Source organism: Pristis pectinata, chromosome 27 (genome assembly GCF_009764475.1).
Source record: "Pristis pectinata isolate sPriPec2 chromosome 27, sPriPec2.1.pri, whole genome shotgun sequence".
Lineage (NCBI taxonomy): Eukaryota > Metazoa > Chordata > Chondrichthyes > Rhinopristiformes > Pristidae > Pristis > Pristis pectinata.
Genome location: NC_067431.1, coordinates 23,961,099 through 23,980,154, shown reverse-complemented (window position 1 = coordinate 23,980,154; position 19,056 = coordinate 23,961,099). Strand labels below are relative to the sequence as shown.

General features: G+C 39.0%; 1 protein-coding gene across 1 annotated transcript in view; it reads right to left on the bottom strand.

The window, feature by feature from the left end:
* Positions 1-19,056, bottom strand: part of LOC127583600 (NF-kappa-B inhibitor delta-like) — a 93,606-nt gene that overhangs the window by 6,493 nt on the left and 68,057 nt on the right. Inside the window, exons 6-10 of the mRNA XM_052039722.1 lie at positions 17,493-17,598; positions 14,263-14,409; positions 6,799-6,850; positions 3,011-3,180; positions 902-1,018 (exon numbers count right to left, since the gene is read on the bottom strand). Coding sequence (XP_051895682.1) covers positions 902-1,018; positions 3,011-3,180; positions 6,799-6,850; positions 14,263-14,409; positions 17,493-17,598 — 592 coding nt within the window. The remainder of the gene's footprint in view (positions 1-901; positions 1,019-3,010; positions 3,181-6,798; positions 6,851-14,262; positions 14,410-17,492; positions 17,599-19,056) is intronic.

Sequence of the window (19,056 nt, the reverse complement as noted above, 5' to 3'; positions counted from 1 at the left end):
CTCAGCCAGGGTAGAGGGGAAGCCACTGTTAAGAAAGAAGGAAGACACCTCGAATGCACTGTTGAGGGAAGTCTCATCTTCAGAACAGAGATGATGGACATGGACAAACTGGGACAACTGAGTGGAATCCTTACAGGAAGCAGGGTAGGAGGAGGTGTAGTTAAGATAGTGGGCTTTTAATGGATAATTGGTTTGTAATTATCTCCTTAGATGCAGATAGAAAAGTCAAAAAAGGGAAAGGAGCTGTCGAATATAGAGTATGACAAAATAAAACCAGGGTGGAAATTACCAACAATGATAATGACATTTTTGAGTTTTGTGCATGTGCAGGGAAGCAGCATCAATGAAATAATCAATGGACAGGATAAAGGAGAAACACTGAAAGGACTGAATCACAAGTAGGACAGTTTGCTTGGGAGTCGCATGTGAGTGACTACAGTTATACCTTTGACCTGGTGAAAATAAGTAGAGGATAAGGAGAAGATTTTCAATGCAATAGAGGCAAAAAAAACCCACAGGTGCTGGAAATTTAAAACAAAAAAGAAACATTTCAGGTTAATGATCAAGAACTATGGACTTGAAACACTGACTCTGTTTTCCCTTCCACAGATGCTGCCTGACTTGCTGAGAGTCTGGCTTTATCTGTTTTTGTAACGAATGGACCTAACCAGGCTTGAGAGTTGCAGTGTTAAACTTATCTTCCAGATCATACCAGAAAATATTACTGAGTATTTAATGGGCTGCAAAGTCATCAAAACTTACTAAATGCTTAATTTTCCTTACGAACAGCTAAATTATTTTAATTAAATTGAGATACTATGATGTTATCAAAGAATGTAATCAATGTATTACATCACTACAGTTATATCATTATACAAATGGACATGTCAACATCACAAACCTTCATGTTGACAAATTCAGGTGACCTGACACCACTGAGTTTCAGGAAGTAGTCCAGCAGCAAAAGGTTTCCCTCCTGAACAGCGAAGTGCACCACTGTTTTATTGCTCTTCACATCCTGTTTACAGAAAGGAAAGGGGTTGGAATTTACATTTCTATCCAGAAACCTATAGGTGAGGATTTTCTTGAGTTAAGTGCTATACTAGAACGTAGAACATTACAGCACAGGAACAGGCCCTTCAGCCGACGATGTTGTGCTGCACAAATTAGTAATTAAATACCTAACTTAACTAATCTCTTCTGCCTACACAATGTCCATATGCATCTATTCTCTGCACATTCATGTACCTGTCTAAGAGTCTCTTAAACATTTCTATTGTATTTGCCTCCACCACCACACTTGGTAGCACGTTCACATTCCAGGCACCCACCACTCTCTGTGTAAAGAAACTTGCCCCACACATCTCTTTTGAACTTACCCCCGTCACCTTAAATGCATGCCCTCTAGTATTAGATATTTCAACTCTGTGAAAAAGATACCGGCTGTCTACTCTATCTATGCCTCTCATAATCTTATAAACTATCAGGTCTCCCCTCAGCCTCTGCTGCTCCAGAGAAAACAACCCAAGTTTGTCCAACCTCTCCCCTTAGCACATGTCCTCTAATCCAGGCAGGATCATGGTGAACCTCTTCTGCACCATCTCCAAAAACTCCACATCCTTCCTATAAGGGGGCGACCAGAATTGAATGTGATACTCCAGATGCGGCCTAACCAGAGTTTTATAAAGCTGCAACGTAACTTCCTGAATCTTGAACTCAATGCCACATGCCTTCTTTACCACCCTATCAACTTGTGCAACCCATGGAGTTGCCTGTGCATTAAAAATGCAGAGCATGACCCTAGCTCAGATGTTAATATACTTGATTCCGAGAGGTGGTTGTATCAGGTTCCACGCTGAGTATAAAATGTGTGCCGTACTGAGGCAATGATGTAGGGGAGGTGCATGTAGAAGATTGACGTTGTTAGTTAAAGAGGGGCAATTAAAACTCCTGTCACAACATTCTTCTTTCAACCATCACCATTAAAGATGGATGAATTGGCCACTGTTTTATATTCATTTCCACTATTCATTTATTATCCATCCTTAATGACCTTTGAGCTATCCCTCAAAGGAGTACAGAAATGTAGCACCAGGAGTTCTAGCTCAGTCGTCCAGGGATACAAGTTCAAATCCCACAACGGCAGCTGGGGAATTTAGTTCAATAATTAAATAAATCTGGGATTGAATGGCAGCTATGAACCATTGTTGTAGAAACCCATCTGGTTCATTGATGTCTTTTAGGAGGGAAGTCTGCCATTCTTACCTGATCTAGCATATATGTGACTCCAAACTGCTTCCTCAGTTCAGGGAGAATTTGGGATGGATAACAAATTCTGGCATTGCCAGTGACATCCACTTTACAGAAGCAAATAAATAAGAAACAGATGATTATCCGAGTCATTTCTGAGGGCAATTAAGAGACAACCAAAGTACTGTGACATATAGGCCAGCCAGGGCAAGGTTTTACTGATAATGGCTTTAACTGATAGCCCCACTAATGTACATTCAATTATCCACCCTGCAATTTGCATTAAACTGGCTCTTGAATTTTTATTAAAAAATGCTATTCGGGGGAGACCACACCAAAGCACAATCAGACATAGGCAACAAATGTATCGTTACCCATATTCTGGTAATGAGAAGAAGGTTAAGGGTTGGGGAACAGTGAAGAAAACTTGGTTTCCTGCCTGGTGGGAGTGCGCACAGAATGACAAGGCACGATTTTCCAGAAAATTCCCCATGCAAGCGCCAGCAAGTTTGGGAAATTCATGTCTCCATGTGTGAACTTGGAAGTCTCAAACTTTCTGGCAAATGCTGGACAAGGTATGTGTGAAGGTTTTTCATAAGTCTATGGAACGTGCAAACACTTTTAGAAAATAATAGAATAGTTTATTCCTGTAAATATAGTAAATAACAGCATAAGAAAATATATATCTTGGTGGATAGGCCTGAGAAAGAGTTGATTCAGTTGTTTTTCAACAGTTAGGCAGTTCTGGTAAACAAGTTACCTGGCTGGTTATTAAGGCTCCCATTTCTATCAGTAAACGGATACAGGATTGAAGTTGATCGGCTTTATACTGTAACTCGTTCTGTCTCTGTGGCGTCAGATCATGATCATAAAAGAGTTCCCGAAAAACGGAGTTATGAGAAATGACTGCACAATGCAAAGGAGTGAGCCCTAAAACACAAAGAGAACTGGCAGTTAGTCCCATGCAGACATGACACAAGAGATTCTGCAGATGCTGGAAATCTGGAGCAACACGCACAAAATGCTGGAGGAACTCAGCAGGTCAGGCAGCATCTAATAAGGGAAATAAAGAGTCAACAATTCCGACTGAGACCCTACATCAGGACTCAAAGACATAACTTCTTTATTTTGAATTCTGCAAGATCACATACGTCTACAAGTGGTGATGAGGTCCTGAAGAAGGGTCTTGGCCCAAAACGTCGAGTGTTTATTTCCCTCCATAGATGCTGCCTGACCTGCTAAGTTCCTCCAGCACTTTGTATTTGTTGCTCCCATGCAGACAACCAACATCAACTTTGTGTTTGTATAAAACCTTTAACATGGCAAAAACATCCAAAGGAGTTTTATCAAACCATAAAGTTGACCGAGCCACATAAGGAGATATTCAAGCACATGACCAAAACCCGATAATGATGGTGTAATTAAAATCAGCTTGAATGATTTTTACTGACAATTATTTAGTATCGCTCTTGTCCCAGTTGTTTTCTGGGAGGAGAAGAGATTTTGCAGTTTGCTATTATCTGATAATATCTGTCACATAAATATTGCATTACTAATAACTATCATCACCTGTGGACATACGTGACCTGGCAGAATTCAGCATAAGGAAATTATGTTTTATTCTATTTTTTTGGCACACTCTGGCTACTGTCTCAGATAAGATATCAGCATAGATGGCATTACAATAAGACAAAGACTGCAATTGTAGGGAGGCTTTCTGGCGGTTAAGGGTGGTTAAGAGTAAGGAAGTCTTCTGCATATGTTTTAAAAACAACTAGATTATTAGTCCATGAAGCAGAATTGGACAAGTACTTGCAAGGGCACTGCTCAATTGATCAACTTGTAACCTTGCAATGTTAGTCAGGTTAATTTTTATGGCTAGAATCATGTTGATTGATGGCTGACATTTCCAAATGGAAATGTTGGCCATCAGTCATTCTCCCCTCACCACTTCTCAGACTTAGGTGCATATCTGGTGAAAGGTGAATATACAAATGCACAAAGTAGGAGCAAGCTTGACTCCTCAAGCCTGCTCTGCCACTCACTGAGATCGTGGCTGATCTGACAGCAACCTGAATGGCACGTAACCATTTACCTGTGATAATCTTTCACATCATGCTTATCAAGTGTTTATCTCTGCTTATAAACTATTTAAAGACTCTGCTCTCACTGCCCAATCAGGAAGAGAGTTCTAAGGATTCCCAGTCCACAAAAGGAAAATATTTTGCATTATGTCTGTCTTAAGTAGGCAAACCATTATTCCATTATTTTAAAACAGTGACCACCCCTTCCCCAGTTCTAGACTTTTTCACAAGAAGAAACATCTTCACATCCACCCGGTCAAGGTGACTCAGGATCGTCTATCTTTCAGTTGTTCCTCTCATTCTTACGAACTCTAGTGGATACAAGCCTAGCCTGTCTAACCTTTCCTCATAAGACAGAATACTCCTTCGGGGTATTAGTCCAATAAATCTCCTCTGAATTGTTTTCAACACTGTAGCATCCTTCTTCAAATAAGAAGGCCAATACTGTACACAATAGCTGCAGATATATTCCGCACCAAACTGATGCATAACCTCCTTACTTTTATATTCAATTCCCCTAGCAATAAATGATAACATTCTGTTAACCTTCCTAATTACTTGGTGTACCTGCATATTAGCCGTCTGCGAATCATGCACCCCGATACCTCTGTACCTCAGAGCTCTGCAATCCCTCACCATTTAGATATTATGCTTCTTTTTCATTTTTCCTGCCACAATGGACAATACCTGATTTTCACACACTATATGCCATTTGCCAAATATTTGCTCACTGTCTTAACCCATCTATATCCCATTGTAGCTTCCTTATGTCCTCTTCATAGCTTACTTTCCTACCTGCCTTTTTGTTATCAGCAAGGTTAGTAATCATACCTTTGATATTTTCATTCAAGTTGTTTGTATAAATATAAGATACTGAGACCCCGGTGCCAAAACCTGAGGCATGTTGCTTGTTACGTAAGTAACGAGCTGCATCAACGAGTGGTTGGATGCTGGTGAATCTGACTGTCTGGCTTGGTTTAGGTTTCACCAATATGCAAGAGTGGAAATCAAAGTAATTGGAAATGGAAATTAGTGTGTCACAAAGTGGGTGGCCATAGCACCATCACTTATTTTACATCATTACAGCAAATCGGGATCTATGCCCTTGAATGCTTTTCATCTGTTCAAACTACACAAAGGTCAACAATGAATGAATGGACCTTAAACAAACTATTCTATCTAGACGAAACCTGACAGTGGACATGGAGTTGAAAATAGTCTTGATCAGTTGGGTGATGTTGGGTTGATTTTGTCCGGGTAGTCAATATTTATGCATTATTTATATTGTGTTAGCACCTGAGGATAACTCCACTCCAATGGGGCCTATGTTTCACCAGAAGTTCTAGACCAATGCCTGGAAAGGAGATTTTATGTAACAGTCCAACTGTACATGGCAATAAATATCCAAACAATGCAGATGCTGGAAATCTGAAATAAAAACAAAAATGCTGGAAACACTCAGCAGGTCAGGCAGCATCTGTGGAAAAAGAAATGAAGCTAATGTTTAAGGTCAGAGACCCATCATCAGGATTGGGATAAAGAGAAAACAAGTTAGTTTTAAAATACAGAGATGATAGGGGAGTAACAAAAGGAGGCCAGGGTTGCTGTGGGTGAATTCATCTGGTTGATAGGTTAATGGGAGCAGTGAGGAAGAGAGAACATGAACAAAGGAATGTAAGAGCTTGAACTGAAGACAATTTGAGAGAGAGAAAACACAAATAAAGGAATATAAGAGCTACAAAATAGATGCTGGTGGTGAGAAAAACACTAATCCAACTCTCCATGGGTTATATTTTAAAAAAAACTTCACATAATCCCCTGTAAGACAAGAGTACAGGCCATCCCTGGGTTATGAATGTTCAATTTATAGACACTCCCATATGTAAATGAGTTCTCATAATATTATTAAATTCAAAAGTTTGATGTACGTACATATGTTTGTTCCTACAAGTGGCAGAATGAATTTTATCTCACTCTCTCCACTTTTACTTTTTGTTCTTTCTTATCAGTCTTATGTGCTTTTGATGCCATTCATTACAATACTTTGCAGGTAGGATGACTGTATTGAGTCGTTTTTGTGTATTTTTTGACTTATAGACAAAATCAACTTATGGACATCTGTAAGCACTAACCCTGCACTAATTTTGTATTCTGTATTATTCTGTAAATACTGTTTTTTGCACTATTTGTACTTGCACGATATTTTTGTCTGCATTTATTGTATGTCCTCTGTTCTATGTATGTCCTCTGTTGTGTGAGTCTGGGGGAAACGACATTTCGTTCCTCTGTGTGTTTTTATAACATGTGGATGAATCACAATAAAGTAACTTGAACTTGTAAACAGAACCTGTTTGTTACCTTGGGACAGCCTGTGCTTCACTGGCAGAAATTCTAATCAGGATCAACATGGGTTTCATACAGCCAATGAAGCCAAACCATAAATGCCTGAGCAATAATTACATACCTTCAAAGTCTCGTGCCTCCAAATCCACCAATGTTCCTGCTGCTATGACCATCTGTAAAAGCAAACAAGTTTGACTGAGATCACATATGATAGGTCAAAAAACATTTCTCTGTAAATTTCATAGAGGCAGGCAAATTAAAATCCATGCCTTCATATGGCCCAGGTATATGATCTGAAATCCTCCTATACCAAGAACATAATTCAACTTATTTTTCCGACTCCAGGAATTTGATCCCAGATCTCTCCCAGCCCAGGAATGTTGAGTTCCTCCAACAGATCAATACCCTGAATAAAACAAACTGCTAAGGATAAACACCAGGCCATGCTGCTTGATGTGGAGGTGGGATCGGTTGGGAATGACTGTCTGGAAATGGGCTACAGCATCTCCCACTCCCCTCTCTCTCCCCTTCTCCCAACAAAGCAGGAGGAGCAAGTGCATCAGGGATGACAACATGTTGCTCCAGAGCAGCAGGGTCCCAATGCACCTCTGCAGGAGTGTCTCCCAGCCTTCCATCCACCTTTGCCTCGTTTCTGCTAATTCCTGGATAAGTTCCTGTCATCTGACTTTGTAGGGCCCGTGGTTGCATTGTGGAAGCAGGAACTGGGGGGATTCAAGCAAGTCAAGAGAAAAGGTGCCCTAATGCCACCATTTGTATCCAATTCATGTACAGGGCCAATGCCTCAGAATTATTTCTGGACCTTCTATCCAGTGTTGAAGCCTACCAAGTAGACAGTAACTCAGTGCTTCAAACATCATACCAATACTGTGTTCACTATCAGCCCATCCTTCATTACAGATGGAGAAATGGTGCCATGTAGCTGTTTTAATGCATGCATCCTTTCTTGCATACTCTCTGGAAAGCCTTCTCACTGAGAAAGTGCTTGAGCCTATCAAGCTGAAGAACAGCTATCCAGTTGGACAAAAACCAGTGTCACAGTGACCATGCTGAAAACAAGCTTTACAATCTGCCTGTTTTCTCATCTCCATGCATTGTAAAATTTGACATTTATTAGTCATGTTTTGGGCTTTCCCTGCTTTATATGGGATAATGGTAGCAGCTGAATGAATGGCCAAGAAGCAGCCAGCACCCTGGTAATAGATTTAGTGAGAACTAAATGAACAATAAGGTTGAAGCATAACCTGAATCAGATCAGCAAAGAGTTATAATTCCATGGATGTGCTCAGCCTCAACTTGACAAACCACCATGAAAGGTATTTGGTTATTGGCTGAAGAGAGCAAGGATGAAAGATCTGGCATTGAGCCTGAAGGTATGTGATTCATTTTCAGATATGTTTCTTCTGTTACCGTGTTTCTTTTTTCTTAAAAAAATGTGCCATATTATGGGTTCTAAGCCCAGTCTAGACATCATTTTAACCTTCTGTCAGTTTAACATTTGAGAGAACAATATCAACTTGTATTCAAATAGAACCCTAACATAGCAAAATATTCTTCTTCGCATTTGAAGGCATGGTCTGCAGTGATGGAGGAATTGAAGTTGGAGATGATCCAGAGACCCAACTGGAAGCTGAAATGATCTGTATGTTTCTGAAGCGCAACAAATTGGAACTTGTTTCACAAAATATAGTCTTCATGTGTGGGCTGGGGGAGGGAAAAGGAAAGCAAAGCATGGCAGCCCTCACCCCAATAAACATTAAGCACATTAAGGAAGGGCATATATATGTATATGTGCATGTATTTGTGATAAGCATCTGTTCAAACAGCATGTCAAAAGACAGTCACATTTAAGTTCCTGCACTTGCCCTTGCATTCTTGGTTGCTTGTATGTACAAAGTAATGGCTGAGCGGTATATTCTGCTTTTCATGTTCAGTTCCATTGTATACATTACCATATCGAATACTTCTTGAAAGTGACTTGGAGCAAATTTTGGCACTGTTGATTATAAAGGAAAATGCACTTGCAAAGATACCAAGGACAGCTGTTGCATCTTTACAAATATCCCACTGTGTTGCAAAGAAATCTTTTAAGTAAGATCACAGCTGATTTAGTTGCAATCAGGTTTACATCTTCTGCCTTTTGACACCCAATACCTGAAAAAAGTATTGATAAAAAGGCAAAAAGGTTCATTATGAGCCATTTATTTCACTGATCTACATTGGTTGGTGGCTTACTAATGCTTAGATTTTAAAAGATGGACTGTGTTCAAATCCCTAGTCTTCAAACTAGTTATGATATGAAGGAAAGGATAGTTCTTTCTATTCATTCCTTCCTATCATACCTAAGTTGAGGCCTTGGTTTGATAGGAAGGTTAAGAAAGAGTCATCAGCTTCATGCATGAATGGAAGATGAAAGAATCTCCACATTGTGTGTGTGTGTCTAAGTTCAAACTGTTCCATTACCAAGTACACCATGGGAACTAAATGCTCCAGGATATTTGACATTTGGGAAGAACAGGCAAATGGGAAAGTGGTGTAACACTATTTATGAGTGGTGTAACACTATTCTGCATCGCTCCAAAGAGAAAAGCCCTAGCTCGCTCAACATTTCCTCATGAGACATGTTCTCTAATCCAGGCAGCATCCTGGTAAATCTCCTCTGCACCCTCTCTAAAGCTTCCACATCCTTCCTATAATGAGGCAACCAGAACTGAACACAATACTCCAAGTGTGGCCTAACCAGAGTTTTATAGAGCTGCAACATTACCTCGCGGTTCTTGAACTCAATCCCCCAACTAATGAAGGCTGGCACACCATATGCCTTCTTAACCATATTATTAACTTGCATGGCAACTTTGAAGGACCTATGGACTTGGATCCCAAGATCCCTCTGTTCCTCCACACTGTTAAGAATCCTGCCATTAACCTTGCACTCCGCCTTCAAATTCATTCTTCCAAAGTGTATGACTTCACACTTTCCTGGATTGAACTCCATCTGCCACTTCTCCACCCAACTCTACATCCTGTCTATATCCCGTTGTAACCTATGACAACCTTCTGCACTATCTACAACACCTCCAACCTCAGAATTTGGTTTTGAGTTTGAAAACTAGGGCTCAAATTCAAACATAGGAAACTATGAAGGCATGTGCTTGTTTGGGAGACTATATTGAAAGATGATGGTGACTTGGTAATGATTAGATGAGATTAGATTATTTGTTGTCAGGGTGCAATGAAATTCCTTGCTCACATGAAACTCAGAGAAAAAGTAGTATACATGGTAATAATGAATACAACAATAAATTTTGCAACGAGCACAAAACAACAGAATGGATGAAAGATAGTCGTGTAATCTGACGTAATGCAAAGAGAAATGCTAAAGTGACAATAATGGAACAACGAAGAGAGGTAGGATTAAGTATCACCGGGAAGGGAATGTGAAAAAAGTGATTTGTTCAGAAGTCTGATAACAGTGGTGGAGGAGACGTTCTTGAGTCTGGTCATCTGGACTTTCAAGCTCCTGTATTTTCTCCCAGAAGGTAGAAGATAGACAATCCTATGGCCAGGGTGGCAGGCATCCTTGACAATACTTAGCATTAGTGTTTAAATAAATAATGGATAGATAGCAAGAAGTATAGATTGCTTTAAGGCTCAAAAACTCTGCAGGAACTATGATCCATGCATGGCTGACAAGGGAAAGTAAAGATAGTGTGAACTCTAACGTGAGAAAGAGCAAAGGGGCTGAGGATTAGGAGCATTTTAGAACACATCAAAGGGGAACCAAGAAATTGATAAAGAAAGGCAATATCGAACACAAGAGCTTACTGGCAAAAGACATGAAAATGGATGTTAGGAGCTTCGACAGGTACATATAAAGGAAAAGACCAGCAAATGGCAACTGTGGACCCTTCAAAGATGGAGACAGGAGAATTTGTAATAGGAAATAAGAAAGCACAGAGTAATTAAACCATCTGCGTCTGTCTTCATGAAAGAAGGTATGCAAGTCTGCCTGATATGTTTGTCACCGCTGTAAAGAGAGTGAGAATCTGAAGGAATTAAATATAAATCAAATAACAGTGCTGAAGATGTCAGTGAACTTGAAAGGTGAGAAATGCCAAGCCCCTGTTGATTTATATGTCAGAGTTTTAAAGGAGGTGGCTTTAGAGATGATAGACACTCTGGTTATCAACTTCCAAAGTTCTGTAGACTCTGGAATTGTTCTTGTGGGTTAGAGAGTAGGGAATGTAAGCCCAATATTTTTAGAAAATAGGGAGAAAAACATACTAAATGAGTCACCTTTGGTCTAACATTGATATAAGGGTAAATGGTGGAATCTTTACCCTTTAGTAAAGCTCCGTGTAAAGGATCATAAGATTAAGCAGAACCGACAAGAACTTGTGAAAGGAAAAGCACACTTCACTAATCTGATGATGTTATTTGAGGAATACACACAAAAAGTGCTGGAGGAACTCAGCAGGTCAGGCAGCATCTATTGAGTATATGACTAATACAGTAGATAAGATAGATTCCCAGTGAGATCCCGCACATGATCATGATTAACAAGGTTAAAGCATGTGGAATTGGTGGTAATATGGTGACATGGATTAAGAAATAATTATTGGACAGAAAGCAAAGAGTGAAAATAAATGGATTGCCCCCAGTCAGGTGGGGTGTGACGAGTGGTATAACACATAGGTTGTAGCTTGGGCCCCAGCAATTCACAACCTGCATCAATTATTTGGTTGAGGGACTAAATATAATTTTTCCAAGTTTTCTGATGATATTTGGGATCATGAGTTTGGAGGAGGGTTCAAAAACTCTTCAAGGAAACATTGACAAGCTGAGTGAATAGGCAAGAACATGGCAGGTGAATTTAATGTGAAAGAATGTGAGGCTATTCACTATGATGCAGATTACAGCAAAGCAAAGTATTTATTAGGTGGTGAGAGATTGGGTAGTGTTGATGTTCAAAAGGACCTGGATATATCTATACACAAGTCATTGAAGGCCAACATAACAGTGCAACAGGCAATTAAGAGAGCAGCTGCTAACATTCATCAGAAAATGATTAAGAAAGGGGTGTAAAGAAGTCTTGTTATACAAGGCCTTGGTGAGACCACACCACCCTTATGAAGAAAAGATGGACATGCCAGCTGAGGGAGTGTGCAAAGATTCACCACAACGGTTCCAGAGATTTTGGGTTTAGTGAATGAAGAGAGATTTAATATTTCTCTTTGCGTAGCCTCTGGTTTTTCTAAAATTAACTTAAACCTCTGCTGTTTGTAGCATTCTGTCAGCGGAAACAACTTTCCTTCATTTCCTCTATTAAAACTGTTCATGAATTTGTTAAATCTCCCATTAACCTTAGCTGCTTTAAGTAGAATATCACCAATTTCTCTAATCTCTCACTATAAATAAGTCCTTGGTATCTTTCCAATAAATCTCCATGGTGACAACTCTGGAACATCCACTTGCAAAGATTGACACGGGATGTCCATCTAGAAATGTAGTGCATGGATATATTCCAGCCAAGGCCTAACCAGAGATATTTAGGATTGTTTTCGTACATTGTACTTCTGTTACTAAAACTAAGGATTCCAAATGCTTTTCGAACAATATCTCAACTTGTCCTGCCATCTTCTAAGATTAGTGTTCATTTATCTGCATACTTTAAAGTTGCACCATTTGGTTTACATTTCCTGTCTAAAACTCCCTGCCAAATTTCATTATTACACTCACCCCTGTATTAAAATTGCTTCTGCTGCATGTCTGGACATCCTACCAGTCTGCCTAGGTCCATCCGCAGACTCTTTCTACCCTCTGCTCTTAACTGTATTTCCATATTTCATGGTACTGACACACGTTGAAATTATGGTGTGAATACCCAAGTCATGTATATATATCAAAGGAGCACTGGGACCAGAACCAGTCCACGTGGAATATCACCAGACTTCGTAATAACGACTGTTCACTTCTATTCTCTGCTTTTTGATGCTTAACTAATTAATCCATTAAATACGTCTACTGGTTTATTTCTATGGGTTTCAATTTGGCAAGCAACTCTAATTTGCCATAAGTACAAGACATCTTTGAAAGTTCATATACATAACATTCGTTGCATTATGTTCTTTATCAAGTTAGCCAAACAATAATGTGCCTTTCACAAAATATTTATTTTTCTCTCACAGATGTTATTTGACCTATTGATTATTTCCAGCATTTTCTGTTTTTATGGCACGTTTCTCTAATGCCATCAGCCAGCACAGGCAGTTCTCTGCTTTTTTTGTTGTGAGATTGATCACAAACTCCAACTGGATTTCATCAGAGGCACGTACTTACTTGCTCTGCATTCCAGGTCAAAGTCTATCCCAAATTTTGTGTGCTTCAAGTCCAGCTCAGATCAGACCAGACCTTTACTCACTAGGTCAACCAAGGTAGCCAGCGATCAAAAGAAAGATCATATTTAAAAAAATTCATCACACCCAGCTCACATTTCTGTAGCTTTTCTTAAGTTTTTTTTCACATATCGTGCTGATAAATGTTGGCAAAAATAACTTAGAACAAAACCCTTCAACCATGAAAATATGCAGATGAAGTTCCAATGTTTTGAAGGGAGTGCTGGTTAAAATTATTATCTCTTGGCAGCCACTGCATGATTGTTGCTAATGGAAACCCAGGTGTCCTTGGGGGTATTTACAGTGTGGAATATTTCAGTCAGCCAATATGCAAATAACCTCATAATCTGATTGCTGTGAAGTAGAAAGAATTTTGGTAATACTGCCATAAGGTTTTAAGGAAGGTAGCAACAGAGTTGCCTGGATCACAAGACTTTCTAATGTGCTTTGATGTGTTTGAATCACACTTGACATATTTACTTTTGAAACTTCCAGTGCTTAATTGTTCATTGAAATGTCCCTCTGAAATAACTTTCTGAGATCAGGGGTAATTATGATGGTCAAGAATGCTGACCTTACCAGTAATGTCCACATACTATGAAGGAACAAATTTAAAAACGTTGACGTTACTCTATCCAATTTATTGTTCAGGTACAATACATGCAGGTGATTCAGTTCTCCATATTCCTCACTCCCTTGTGTTTTAACATCTGAGACTTGAGGCAGATCAGAAACCCTGCTTCAGGACTGAGAGTGGACAGGGGAGATGGCCAATATAAAGAGGAGAAGGCTTTAGTTTCTAGCATCTGTCTCCATTTACTAACCAGTATCTAGTTCAGTAAATTACAGCATCATGGCATAAATTCTTTGGTTCACCACTGCACTGTTTGCAGAGCTAACAACAAATAAGTCCATTGAAGGAAACCAACACTCCATCAATACACTAAGTTATTTTGCATAAGTTACTGTGCATACTTTGCACAAACACATTGCAATGTCCACACTTCCAGATTGTAAGTGTCTAATTCTACCACCTTATCATATGAGACATGGTGAATGTACTCAACTGGAACACTGGATAAGTGCATTATTTAAGAGCATGAATTACTGTAATTGATAGCATTAGACATAGCCTATGTTTTAAAGAAAATCAAGCAAATGGATAGGCTTACCTGAATGATGCTCAGATGGCCATAAGTAGCAGCCAGGTGGAGAAAAGTTAACCCTTTGTCATCAACAGCATTCAGATCAGCACCGAGCATAATCAGATCTCGTACAATCAGAGGTTGATTAGCTACCACAGCAACCAATAGGGGTGTCTAGGAACATCATAAAATGCATAGTTGGCAATACAAGAAGGTACAAGTAATAGCAGCAAACAGGAGAAGAAGGTCAATTAGTGTCTTGGGCCTATTTGCCATTCATCTAATTCACAGCTGATTTGTACCTTTACCTTATTTATTTGGCTTGGAGTTCCTTTTCCATAAATAATCTTAAGGAAAAATCAATCTTAGTTATGAAATTTTCATTGAACCTACACTCAGTAGCATTTTGGATGGAGAGTTCTAGATTTTCATCATTTTTTGTGTGAAGAATTGTTTCCTGATAAGGTCCCTGTATAGTATCGCTCCAAGTTTGTTAAGCTCCCTGATACTGAACTCCCCTCTGGAAGAAGTAACCTCTTGATCAACCCATAAAATCCTTTAACAATGTTAAATATTTTAATTGGACCACCTCTTAACTTCTGTAGTCAAGTATAAATTCAGTTCTGGTCACCACACTGCAGGGAGTTTGTGAGTTTGAAAGTTATATGGTTCAGTGTAAAATTAGGTTCCTAACTCTATAAAAATTAAGGGTGAAGATACGAGAGGATAGTTGGTAATGGCTGATTGGGAGAATATATTGAAGGGTAGGATGTTGGAATGGTAATTGTTTACATTTAAAGAAATAATAGAGAAGTTCCAAAATAAGTATATTCCTTTAAGGCACTAAAACCCTGAAGGAAATGTAATCCATCCATGGCTGACAGGAGTAATTAAAGATAGTACTAATCAAAGAGTGAGTCTTGTAAAGTTGTCAGAAACAACAGAAGTCCAGAGGATTGGGAGCATTTTAGAACTCAGCAAAGGAGGACGAAGAAATTGGTAAAGAAAGGCAAGACAGAAAGTGGAGTAGATTATTGAGGCACATAAAAGTGTAAGAGCTTTTATAGTAAATAAAAAGTCCAGTAAGGGCAAATCAAAAACTGCAGAAGTTAGAAATATAAAATAAAAATAAAAATATAAAATACCAGAAATACTCAGCAGGTCAGGCTGCATCGGAGAAACAGAGTCAACGTTTCAGCTCAGAGACTATGTTGCAAAAGTACCTGATTGGTTGTGAAGCATTTGGAGAGATTGTGCAGGGCACTATAAAGCAAATCTTTCTTTATTTTGATTTGCTGTAGTTCTGTAGCACTCAACAGGATTGTCAAGTGGGTAGTATCGATAAACAGTTACATATTAAAATAAAATCATTGGACCCATTTGCAGGAATACTATCTGTGAGGGAATTGGACAGTCGATGTTTCTGGTCAAGACCCTTCATCTGGACGTTAACTGTCACTTTCCTGCTGAGTTCCTCCAGCAATTTGTTTTTGCTCCAGATTTCCAGCATGTGCAGTCTCTTGAGTCTGCAGGAGTACGCTGTTTAATTCCGATCACCATATTATGTAAAGGACACACAGATACTGGAGAGAATGCAAAAAAATTTATAAGTACCAAAAATGCAAGGGAATGCCAGTCAGGAAAGGACTATTAGGCTGGTTTTCTGTATAAAGAGAAGGCTGAGAAGTGGCAGACCCAATAGGTGTACTTAAAGTTATGAACTGCTTTGAGCGTGATTTTTCTGGTATTGTCCAGCCTTTATATTGGAAATTCCACTTATGGAACCTAGGCCAAGGTAAATGCAAAGTCTGAGCCTATGGAGATTTTACTTTTCTGAGGAAGGTAAGACATTTTTTAAAATTATTTGTGTTTACTGCCATATTTGTAATGATTTGGAAGGGTTTTTAGATTATTTCATATTTTAATTTCTTTAAGAAAATGTTTAATATCTTTTTAAAATATTTTAATTGCTTTGCTTATTTAATTTTTAATAGGGACATTCGGAAATATTGAAAATATGGCAAGACAGTGCTGGGGCTTGGGTTTATGTCTGTCAGCGGCCTTTGTGGGTGGGGAATGTTCTGACAATGCGACCTGATTACTTTGCACTTGGCCCTGTTACAATGGAAGAATGTGGCCAAATGGGATGTGGACCCTCTTGTGCAGCAAGTTGATCCCCATGGATAAGGTATGTGCGGGACAACTGTGTATCTTAGAAGTTTCATCTATCAGTTGGTGCCACTTGTGGGGTGGACAAAAACTGCAGACAGTCATGAAGAAGTCAAACCGGGGATTGCAAAGAACCTTTCTTAGTGTGCTGAGAAGTTGTAAATTGCTCCCATAGGGACTCATTGAGATCAATATTACAGAAGCATTTAAAGGAAGCTGGATAAGTACATGATGAAGTAATGAATAAATGGATATGAGGAAGATATATTGTTATGTTTGTTCTTCATCAAGAGACAAACTTCACGTGGGTTTAACATCTGAACATTTTATTAACCAACACCAGACTGGTTTGCTTTCCCTCTCTTTTTACAGCCACCTCCTGTTCCCCCATGTGACCCTTTGCATTGTCTACTGGGAACTGTAGTTCTTTATTATAACTACATATTAACACACATATCATTCCCTGAAATCTCTGACTGGCTGCCTCTGTCCAGTCTGCTTGTTCCTTACATTCTCTAACACTTGCGTCCTGTTAAAACTATGGTTCAAACATTTTTTTTAATGTTTAATGCACTAAATATCCTTTTGCACGCTAAAAAACACATTGCAACTAAAACACTGAAAACTTAGCAGCTGAGGTCTCCCATTTATGTGAAGGAGACTGTTATGGTTGTGCCAGGTTTTACCCAGCACACACTCAGTGGTCAGATTTCCCAGCCTGAGAGCTGGGATAGAGCAGGATATGGAAAGACAAGATGAGATTTGTATTGAGTATAAACATTAAGGTGGACTAAAAGTTGTGCTTCTGAGGTGTATTTACCATAAATTCTAATTATTTCTACAAGTAAACAGGCTAACTAAAGAGAATCGTACTACAATGGACTTTTTTTTGTTCTAATTGTGTTCTTTCTTGTATAATTTTGTATAATTTAAGTTTTCCTTGTGAATGTTGTGTCTCTGATGCTATGTGCCTGTGATGCTGCTGCAATTAGGTTTTTCGTTGTACCTGTGCATACACGTACTTGTATATATGACCATAAACTTTGACTTTTTCGATGTTGGCTTTGAGTGCGTTAAGATTTTTATACCTTTCCTCTGTGTTCTTTTGTATCAAGTCTTCTGAGCTCACGCATTCGTTCAGCGGCCGCATAGGCGTGCTCCCGCATACCTTTTGCTGCGTAGATGTGGAGGATTCTGCAAGAGAATAAATCATACAATTACAGGTTAGACCGATTGCCTCCTTTGTTTCCCTTTTTGAGACTGATGGATGGGCAAACTGCCTTTAAAAAAATTCTTCACTGTGCAGTGCACAGAAACTCCAGCATGAGGCATTAAAGACTAAAGCGATGTGTTCTTCCTATTCACCGCATGACTGGTCTCCACTGGTCTTATGAGAGGAATTGAATGAAGAGTGGATGTATCGCATGGAAAGAGGAACTGACAGGGCAGCTCTAATGCACCTCCTTGCAGCTTTCTAAGGGCACTGCTGATAGAAACTTGGAAGAAGGTTATCACGTATCCCTATGACTATGGGATAAGGATAGATTCAAGAATGATGATTAAGATTGTGCAAATTATGTTTTTGAGAGATGACACTCCCATTACTTGATGTATTTTCTGTCTTCTTTCTACAGATCTGCCTCTGTCATAGTTGAAGGAAGATGGACCACCCACTCCTAGATCAGATATTCAGCTGCCAGGATCATGAAAGCAGATGTGGGTGACATGCTCTCTGATCTTCCTGAATCCGCTTTACTGAAGTGCTGAGCTTCTGTTGGGCTTTCACTCCCACCATCAATAACGTGTATCAATACAACCCCTTTAAATTGGTCAACGATATTCTCCTCTGTATCTTACAACACGGTCATTTATTTCTTAATGTGTTCATGTCAAATTCTACCCTCTCTTTCCTTTAAAACGTAAATATGGCTATTAGAATGTGGAGAGAATAAAAATGGGATGTCTGGGTGGGTGTTTGATGGCTGGCATGAACTCGATGGACTGAAGGTCCTGTTTTCCTGCAGTATGATTCACTGATTCGATCGTGCAAAGAAGAATTTTATGCAAAGTAAACCAGTGTTGAAGTGAGAACAGTGTCAAATGTAATTGTGGTGTTTACAAGAAGACTATGACAAAACTTAACAAGCACACATGAATCTACCCATTGTGTGCTGAAGGAACTTAACATCAGACTTGCACAGTAATAATTATTTTCTATAAATGCCATTAATTTGTTGATATCTAACATTTAAAATGACAGTAAATGATTAAAATATACATTAATCTTTCCCACCCACTTGCCCACAGATTAACATTTAGAAAACAGAGTTATATATAATACACATCAAATGTTATCAGAAATGATTGTGAACCAGTTGAAGACATAAAGTGGCTGTAAGTAATTTTAGTTTATCTCTTATCTTTGGCAAATTGGAGTTCAGAAATAGGGAAGTATTGTTACAATTGTACAACATGTTGATAAGGCTGCACCTGGAGTACTGTATACAGTTTTGGTCCCCTTATTAACAAAAGATGTACTAGCATTGAAGATAGTCTAGAAGAGATTCACTAGGCTAATTTCTGGGATAAATGGCTAAAACAAGTTAGATCTCCATGCTCTGGAGTTTAGAAGAATGAAAGGTGATCTTATTG